This window comes from Lupinus angustifolius, unplaced genomic scaffold (genome assembly GCF_001865875.1).
Source record: "Lupinus angustifolius cultivar Tanjil unplaced genomic scaffold, LupAngTanjil_v1.0 Scaffold_2_172, whole genome shotgun sequence".
In the NCBI taxonomy this organism is placed as follows: Eukaryota; Viridiplantae; Streptophyta; class Magnoliopsida; order Fabales; family Fabaceae; genus Lupinus; species Lupinus angustifolius.
The window spans coordinates 1-9,803 of NW_017716581.1; the positions used below are offsets into that span (position 1 = coordinate 1).

At 34.8% G+C, this 9,803-nt stretch overlaps 1 protein-coding gene across 1 annotated transcript; it reads left to right on the plus strand.

Annotated features, from left to right (window-relative positions):
- The first annotated feature begins 8,319 nt into the window (after positions 1-8,319).
- LOC109337166 lies at positions 8,320-8,916 on the plus strand. Its single transcript, XM_019574076.1, has one exon. The coding sequence runs from the start codon at positions 8,320-8,322 to the stop codon at positions 8,914-8,916; it is 597 nt and encodes a 198-aa protein (XP_019429621.1).
- The last annotated feature ends 887 nt before the right edge of the window (positions 8,917-9,803 follow it).

Here is a 9,803-nt window from a genome sequence, read left to right on the forward strand (position 1 = left end):
ATTTCTTCAGCATGCAAACATGATCTTTCATCCCTTGAACTTCAAATCCTTCATGTTGTTTCATGTAGATTTGTTCCTCCAACTCACCATGCAAGAATGTCATTTTGACATCTAGTTGCTCAACATCTAGATCAAATTGAGCTACAATTTCAAGTAGGATGGGAATAGAGCTATGTTTTACCATAGGAGAGAAAAATTCATTGAAATCAATGCCTTCTCTTTGTGTAAAACATTTGGCCATTAACCGCGCCTTAAATCTTGCATCTTCAACCCTAGGGATTCCTTCCTTCTTCTTAAAACCCATTTGCATCCAGCAATCTTTTGAGCCTTCGGCCGCTTCACAATAACCCAAGTATTATTCTTATGAAGAGACTGAATTTCCTCTGGCATGGCAGAAATCCATTTGGAAACTTCTTTGTTGTTGATAGCTTCTTCATATGATTGTGGTTCACAATTACTAATATCATGAGGAACATTTAGAGCATATGACACCAGATCAGCATAGCCATACTTTTCTCGAGGTTTTGTATGTCCCTAGCTAACTGATAATGTTGTAATTGGGAGATATCAATATCAGTACATGCATCATGGGCTTCTTCTAATTGATCAAGTGTTTTTCTTTTGTTGACTCCACCTCAAACTCTACCTTCTCCAAGATATTAGGATCTTCATTTTCACTTGATGACTCTGTATGAGGCTTTATCATTTCAACTTCATTAAAAGTAACATCTCCACTAATAATGCAATTTCTTTTCTCTGGCCACCATAACTTATAAACTTTCAAACGACTAGGATATCCAAGAAAAATGCATTTCAATGCTCTTGCATCAAGTTTTCCTTCTTTGTTATGATATGCAGGACAACTAAATATCCTCAAATTTTCCTAATTTGCCGGAATACCCGACCACATCTCTTCTGGAGTTTTAAAACCAATGGCCATTGATGGACATCTGTTGATCAAGTAACACGTTGTATTGAGAGCTTCCGTCCAAAATTCTTTTGGTAATCCAGAATTTGACAACATACATCTTGTCCTTTCAAATAAGGTTTTGTTCATTCGTTCTACAAGTCCATTTTGTTATGGAGTGTGCCTCACGGTATAATGTCTCACAATATTGTGATCCTTGCAAAATTTTCTGAATTCTCTGCTGTAGAATTCTTGACCATTGTCAATTCTTAGTCTCTTGATCTTTCTCCCGGTTTGCTTTTCGATCAAGGTTTTCCACTGTTTAAACTTGACAAATGCTTCACTTTTGTGTTTCAGAATGAAGATTCACACCTTCCTTGAATAGTCATCAATGAATGTTAACATGTATCTGCTTCCACCATGAGAAGATACTTGGGAAGGACCCCACAAGTCAGAATGTACATAATCCAACGTGCCTCTTGTTCGATGAACTACAACATTGAATTTTATCCGATATTGCTTTCCGAAAACACAGTGTTCACAAAAGTCTACCTTCCCGACTTGTTGACCGCATAGTAATCATTGTTTGGCCAACCCGGCTAGACCTCTTTCACTAGCATGACCAATTCTTAGATGCCATAGTTTGGTGACATCATATGTTGAGGAGACAACATCAACACCCACTATTGTGTTTCCTTGTAACATATAGAGACTATTGTCTTTCTTTCCTTTCATCACAACCATAGTGCTTTTAGATATTCTTATAGCTCCACCTTCACCTTTGTATCTATAACCTTTTGAATCTAGTGTTCCCAAGGAACTTAGATTTTTCTTCAATTCTGGAACATGTCTTACATCTGTCAATGTCCTTACGATTTTGTCGAACATCTTGATTCTAATTGTGCCATTGCCAACGACCTTGAAGGGAGCATTATTTCCCAACAGGACATTGCACCCATCTAAGGGTTGGTAAGTTGAAAACTAATCCTTAATGGGACACATGTGATATGAGCATCCATACTCAAGTATTCATTCATCTTTTGAGTCGTGCTTTGAGACTATTAGTACATCTACACTATCATAGCCATTTGCTACAGCTGCATCTCCATATTCATAAATCTTTCCCTTGCCTTTGTGCTCTGGGAAATTCTTTCTTATATGCCCCTCCTTGTGAAAGTGAAAGCATTTATACTTTCTAGGTTTTGCTTTAGACTTGAACCAAGATTTCCCTCTTTCACCAAATTGATTTCTCCTCTTTGTTCTTCCTCTAGCAAAAAGACTATCACCTGAGCCTTCTGATCTCGAATCTGATACTTTTTTCTTGAGTTATTTCGAGTGCAACGCCGCCTTTACTTCGTCCAAGGTTAAATCTTATCGACCATATATCATGGTATCGATGAAGTGTCCGTAAGAACTTCGAAGGGAACGTAGTAGAAAAATTGCTTGGTCTTCATCTTCATTTTTAACATCAATTCTTTAGATCAAGAATAATTTTGTTAAATTCATCCAGCTGATCTTTTATGGGCTTTCATTCCTGCATTTGAAGAGTATATATTTTTTTCTTCACATACAGCCTATTGGTGAGTGACTTTGTCATGTACATGCTTTCCAGCTTTAACCATAATGAAGCAGCTGTAGTTTCATCTGACCCTTCTCGTAGAACTTCATCTCCCAAGCACAACAAAATTGCACTATGTGCTTTTTCCAGGTTTTCATCCTTCTCGTCTGTCAGACTCTATGGTAACTTTTATCTACCTTCCAAGGCTTTGCCCAAGCCTTGATGAACTAGTAGAGCTTTCATCTTCAATCGCCAGAGGTTGAAATCATTTTCTCCATTAAATTTCTCCAAAAAAAATTTAGCACTCGCCATGATAACCGTATAGCAGAACAATATCGTAGTCCATGAACATACACTAGGAAAGTTCCCAGGAAAGAGAGGTGGGTCTTAACATACACGCTTAAATACCAGGTCTTTCCTAAGACAGAACTTTCCTAGACATGCACTTTTACACTATTATACTTTTCCAGTAACAAGAACAATGCTGCGAACACATAACATACTAAGAATTTTCTTTTAGATCGTACGACTTAGCATGCAAGAACTTTACGAGCTCTGATACCAGTTTGTTGGAGCGGAAGACCCATGGAGAAAATATAATGGAGAAAATAACACCAAGAATTTAATGTGGTTCAAAAATTTGCATACGTCCAGAGCTGAAGAGCAACAAGGATTATTCCATTATGTTAAAATAGAACTACAAGTGTTTCACTCACTTCCCAAAACCCAAGTACACCCAATCTAACTCTCACTCAAGTATTTCTCACACAATTAGAACAAGAGAACAAGAAGAGAGAATATGCACTAAGCTAAGTATTTGATGTGTCTTACAATAGCATGGAGAACTCCTATTTATAGCCAAAGCTCTTGAAGATTATATGGCCAAAGGAAAAGAGCATTAATGTTTGTTTCACCATAGCCACTTATTTTTACTTGGCTAGAGTAGACAATACTCTCTGATATTTCTGGTGTGAGACACCTGGTTATCCAGGATATGACCATGGTGTTACAACGTTCCCATGTGTCATATTTTGGGTCAGACTTTCTTGGTGTAAGTATTGTGTGGTCCACGAATTTGTACTTGTTCTTGGAGAATAATGCCCTTTTAACAGCCATGCTCCATGACTAGTACTTGGATCCATCTAAGAGTGTTGTTACCAGCATAGCCCATGGGTTGTCTCCAGGGTGAAGATAGAATGGATTCTTTAGATCATTGGTGTTGTAAATTGGTTTGGAGTCCCTCTCTTGCTTGATGATTGATGAATTCGCCATGTTACTTGAATGATAGAAGAGAAAGAAGATTGTATAGATTGTTATTTCTTTTGACCAGAATCTTGGCTTTGTGATGCAACAGAAGTGGTGATCAGAACCTTCAAATTGAAGGCTCTCATACCATATTGTTGTTTTGACTGAATGACCTCATTGCCTTTATTTTCATTGAATTGTATAAGTGATTAAGCACTTCAAGTTATACAAATGGAAAGGGTTGGTTAGTTGCTTAAGAAACAAGCAACTAAATACTCTACATGGTAAAACGGCTCCTAACAACCTATAACAAACTTCTTCTAAGAAGCATCTAGAATCAAAAGGAAAAATAAATGCCCAAAAACAAAAAATGCTCAAGTGACAAGGAGCTTATGCGCCCATGCTAGATGCGCCATGGCCAAGGAGCCTTAGTCAGATTTGGTGCGCCACGCCTAAGAAGCCTTAGTCAGGATTTACGCACCTAGTCTAGAAGAACTCGGTTAGACTTGGTGCGCCAGGCCCTTGGCGCCTCGGTCAGAATCTATGCGCCAAGGCCTATGTGCCACGGTTAGAGTGTTGTGCAGTGACTTAGACTGATGCATTGATAGCGATGCAATGCCTTCCAAAGATTTCTCATTCCTTCGGTCACGAACCATAATTCCTCGGTCAAGATTGATTTTTCTTCGGTCATGTGGTGGTGTTCTTCGGTGAGATTTGATTTTGACTTGGTCAATTTGCACTTTGACTCGATCAAGTTACATGGGAGCTTTATCTCGATTATGTTCAGTCATTGGCAGCTTTAATAGTATTCACTTATAAATGATAATATGTGCATATAAATTTACTATCAAACCTCTTAATCAACCATGGAATATACCTGCACCCTTGCACACCCCACTCTGGTTGTAGCCCTTTAGCTAGTAAGAAAAAACGACTTTTATAGACAGTTTTTTTAATAATGGGACAAAGAGTGCGGTTATCAGTGTTTTAATGCGTTAAAACTTAATAATCCACTACTCTTGAGAACCATTAAGAAGAATTATTAAAAATGATTCCATTATCTCCGATCAAATCCCAATCACTTGTACACATGTATAATAAACATGAGTATTTCCATGATTGGGTCAAGTTTTAAATGTTTGATTGAGAAAGACTTGTACGGAGATATATGTATGTGAATACAACCAATTAAATATTATTAACACATTAAAAGTTTAATTTTGATTAAAATTTAGTCATAAATAATAGGACCAACAAACATAAATGCATTTGTCTTTAAATATCAAGTTATATGTGCAAGTTTTTATCTCTTTCATCTCAATTTCCAAGTCCTGGTTCCATAGAAGATCAAACACCTGTTGGATAAATTAAAGAAAGTTTCAAGAGTATTATTTAATGAGAATAAAATATTTTCTTAGACTAGGAGATAATACTTTCTTACACTATGAGATAATTTATCTCATTTAGTCAGTAAAATATAACATATGTACTATTTTATTTAGTTTTAGAAATATTTTTATATAAAATGATTAAATATAATATATATCATGATTTTACTAATAGAAAAACATAACTTATCAAAATAGTTTTGTTATCTAATAGTCTTCTCATAATTGATTAGATAGTTCATTTACTTTTTTATACCTTTGGGTTTCTTACGCTAATAACCCAATCTATTTTTTAGCACTAACGCCTTGGATAATTTAAATATTAACTTAGGGCTGCCTCATCGAAAATAAAAGGAAGGGGTGAGGTTTGGTGTAGAGGCAGGAGCACTTGGAGATAAACTTCACATCACATTAATGTACTCCTACATTTAATAAAATTATGATATGTGTCATAATTAATTATTATTTATAAAAATAATTCTAAAATTAAAAAAAAATAGTATTTATGTCATATTTTTATTAATTAGAGTTATCTTCTAATCTGAATAGATATTTTATTCTCTTCTTTTAAAAGTCAGACTATTGTGTTGTTTTTCCAACCACTACTTGTATGCTACACGAACAAACAAGTAGTTTAATCTTCAGTAATGCATATAAACTTACCTAAGCAATGATCTAATTCCCCTTGCTATTTGTAAGTCATTATCACTGATATTCGTACTCAATTTCCTGACTTCCAAATTATAGCAAGGTCTTAAATGGTTATATAGGATGCAACATGTCATATCGGTAGTGCTAATATTAATCTTAGTTTCTTAAATACATATTCTATGCATTGTGGCATACTTATTGTGCTCGATGTAATCCCACCTGTATCGATTTCATCATTGTTCCTCATCAATCATCTCTACCCAAATAGGGTATGACATTCTATTCCCTCTACAAAATTTATATTAAAAGTTTTGGTGAATTGAAGATGTATTAAGGCAGATTTCATATACCAATTTAAAACGAATAAGACGTTGGTCCAATGATGTAAAATATCACTAGATAATAAGACGCAATCACACACATTAAATAAGATGAGTTTTTTTGCCCATGAGGTAGTTATACTGTTAGTAGTACCAAAAAATGACCTCATGAGTAAAAAATGCTTAAAAATACCTATAAATTACTTACAAAAGGTTCTCTCTATTTCATTAAACTATCGAGGAACCGTTTGGAACGAGAGATCTTCATTCATAAGTTAAACTATTTTTTCATTGCTAAATGAAAGAAACATGTAAGTGAATTTGATATCAGACTCATAACTTTAAGACATTACGTTTATAAATATATTCAATTATATGTTCTTTAACTCATGAAATTCTACATAGTGTAAAATTTATTCTTCATACTTAAAATACCCAACACTTTCTCAAAACCACAAGAAGTCATTTGTCTAATATCAATATTTGTTAAGATGTCAAAATATGGATGTTGAAAGATGGCATTTCTTTTTTAGAGTTTCACTTACAATAGTATCTCACCACTAATTTGTTATTGGAAATAATATAACCCATGAACTAGGTTTAGTGTAACTATATGCTAAATACTTGCGAAATAGGAAGAACGAGTTGGGATAGAAGTCAGACCATGTATTCTATGTCTTTTATAATTTTTGTTTTTAAATGAATGAAGTTTTTTAACTGGCTTAATACATAATATGTGATATAAATGGGGACATGTAATCTTTATTAGCATATATATATATAATATACGGTGTCTTACTCTCCTGCCAAAGTTGAGCTATAATAAATTAATAATGCAATAAACTGTATCGGTTTAAATAAAGTCTAGACATAAGAATATACTTGTTCTTTGAACTACCAAATGTATCTCTCATTTTATATGTATGAAATTAATTTATTTTGGGTACATGATTGCCCTTGCCCCTTCTAACAAGTGTTGCTTCTAGGAATCTACTTACTCCATGTCACCAATGTCACTTCTTTTTCTTTTAAATTAAGGGGAGGGGTCAAGTTACTCTAAGAGTAAATTTTTTAAACTTCATATTTTAACTATCAATTCTAGGAAAATTCAATAGTTTGAATTAGTAATTACATATCCATAAAATTAATGGCTAGGATGAGGAGTAAGTTTCAAAAACTTACTCTTGAAGTAAGTGGATCCCTGCACTTAAATTAATATTTGAAAAACCATGTGGATCGCATCAGCTCTACGTTGTTGTCTGCCTGGCCCACGATTGCTAACATAGTTAGTTTCCTAAATTATCCCATAAAATTGCTTGATGTGCCTTTCTTTCGAATTGTAATTTGACTTATCTCCTTTCGTGAGACCATATGTATGAAAGATATAAATTTTCTTCTTACATTCTTTAGCACCAACGAGAAAATCTGAATATCTTAAACATGAACAGTGTTGTAACAAGTAACATGGAGAGAAATAAGCGAATCTATACGAATATTCAATCTTACTTCATCGGTTCCATATTTTTTCCTTTTTTAATCTTTATTTTTTTTGAAATTCATTACATATTTATACTTTCTTTTCAACTACCCATTATTTATTACTTTTTTATCTCATTTCCCTTCAATATCTTCACATCTTTTACTTTGTTTTCATTGAACTGTTTCGGTATCATCATATCTTTTATTTTGTTTTCATTGAACTGTCTCTGTATGGACAATGAAATATTGTTTTCAAAACCATTCCCAAGCCTATTCTAAACTTACTAAAATAAATCAAAAATAGAAAAAAGTCATAAATATTTTATTATTTAAGTGGCATAATATATATGGGTTCATTTGTTTGGTTATATAATAGGTAAAAACCACGCATTTGCTTTCTTGTGTAGTATGACCTCTTTTCCTCTATATATTTCCATTTGAGAAATCATTCTGTTAGAAGTGATTTAAAACTGAGTTAGGTTAGTTAGTTTGAAATGTTTCCATTTTTGGCATTTTCGGCTAGTTTTGTTTGCTATATACTTGCTATAAATAGCAAGTTCTCCACTTGATGAATAATAAGAAAATCCATTGAGTATTATGCATTTCTATCTCTTCTAATCTCTCTACACTGCATATACAAATACATTCATTCTTCTCAATTCTCTCCTCACACCCAAATTCATTCTTATTCTTCATTCTTATTCTTCATTCTTTCATTTTTTGTTCTGAATCCCAACATCTGGTATCAAGAGCTAAGGTGAGATCCAAGCAATGAGTTCAAACAATGCAAACTTCTCAACATATCTACCTATTCTCAATGGAAAAAACTGGAACAAGTGGTGCATACAAATGAAGGCAATTATGGGTTATCAAGAGGTGAGTGAACTCATAGAAGAGGGATTCCAAGATCTCCCTACAAAGCCCACCAGGGCACAAGTGGTGACTTACAAAGAAAATAGGAGGAACGATTGTAAGGTCATGTTCATTCTCCATCAATATGTTGATGATGCACATTTTGAGAAGATTGCAGAAGTTGCAACTTCACAAGAAGCTAGGAGAATCCTTGAAAAATGCAATGAAGAATCTGAACAACTCAAGAAAGTGAGATTGCAAATAATGAGGAGACAATATGAGTTGATGCAAATGGAGAACAATGAAAAGGTGGATGAATTTTTCAATAGAATCGCCACTCACACTAATGGGATGAAGGCTTGTGGAGAAGCAATTTTAACTCAAACAATAGTTGAAAAGGTATTAAGAACCCTCAACCCCAAATTTGATCACATTGTGGTTGCCATCGAAGAGTCAAAGAAATTGGAGGATTTGAAGATAAAAGAGTTGCAAGGATCGCTAGAGGCACATGAGTAGAGGCTCAATGAAAGAAGTGTAGAGAAGACTACTAAAAATCAAGCACTATGGACTCAAGTCTCAAGAAAAAGCAACAATAGTGTAAGAGGAGCATACAATGGTTGGAGCAGAGGAAGAGACTCAAGAAATGGCTCCAATAGAAACTCATAGTCCCAATGACAAATCAAACTTGAGCAAGATCAAACAGATAACTCAAATAGAAGAGGATACAAAATTTTGAGATGAGGTAAGAAGAAGTTTGATAAAAAGAGAGTTAAGTGCTCCAAATGTAACATAATAGGCCATTACTCCAATGAATATGTGGCTGCAACTATTCATACTAAGGAAGACAGTGGAACAAATCTTGAGGAACAACCAGCTCTGTTGATGATTACCAGTAACCAATGAATAGATAGCAATGAAATTTGGTATATAGACTCAGGTTGATTCAATCACATGACTGGTCATAGAGATTGGTTGGTGGAGTTTGATGAAGGAAAGAAAAGTAGAGTGAGACTTGCAGACAACAAATCCATCATGGCTGAAGGCATGGGGAATGTGTTGATTAGCGGGTGTACTAGAACACTCACGGGGATCCTCCTCCATCTCAGAATTGGAAGAGAGGTCCACCACCTCAATGGCGTCCTCTATACAGACCAACTCCACACAGTCTTCCTCTTCGGTTTTCAGCTCCTATTCTGGGTTGTTGGACGAACGCTCTGACTTTCTTCCCATTCCCGCATCTACCTGAAGATTGAGTATCATCCATATAGCAGCTCTCTTCCCTGGTGAAGAATCGGGAACATCATCTCTAATCTGTCTCCTAGTAGATGTTCCAACATTAGTGGGCATGTGAGGAATCATAGACCGAATGGATGGCGTAGTAGGTGCAAATCTCCCAACAGGAA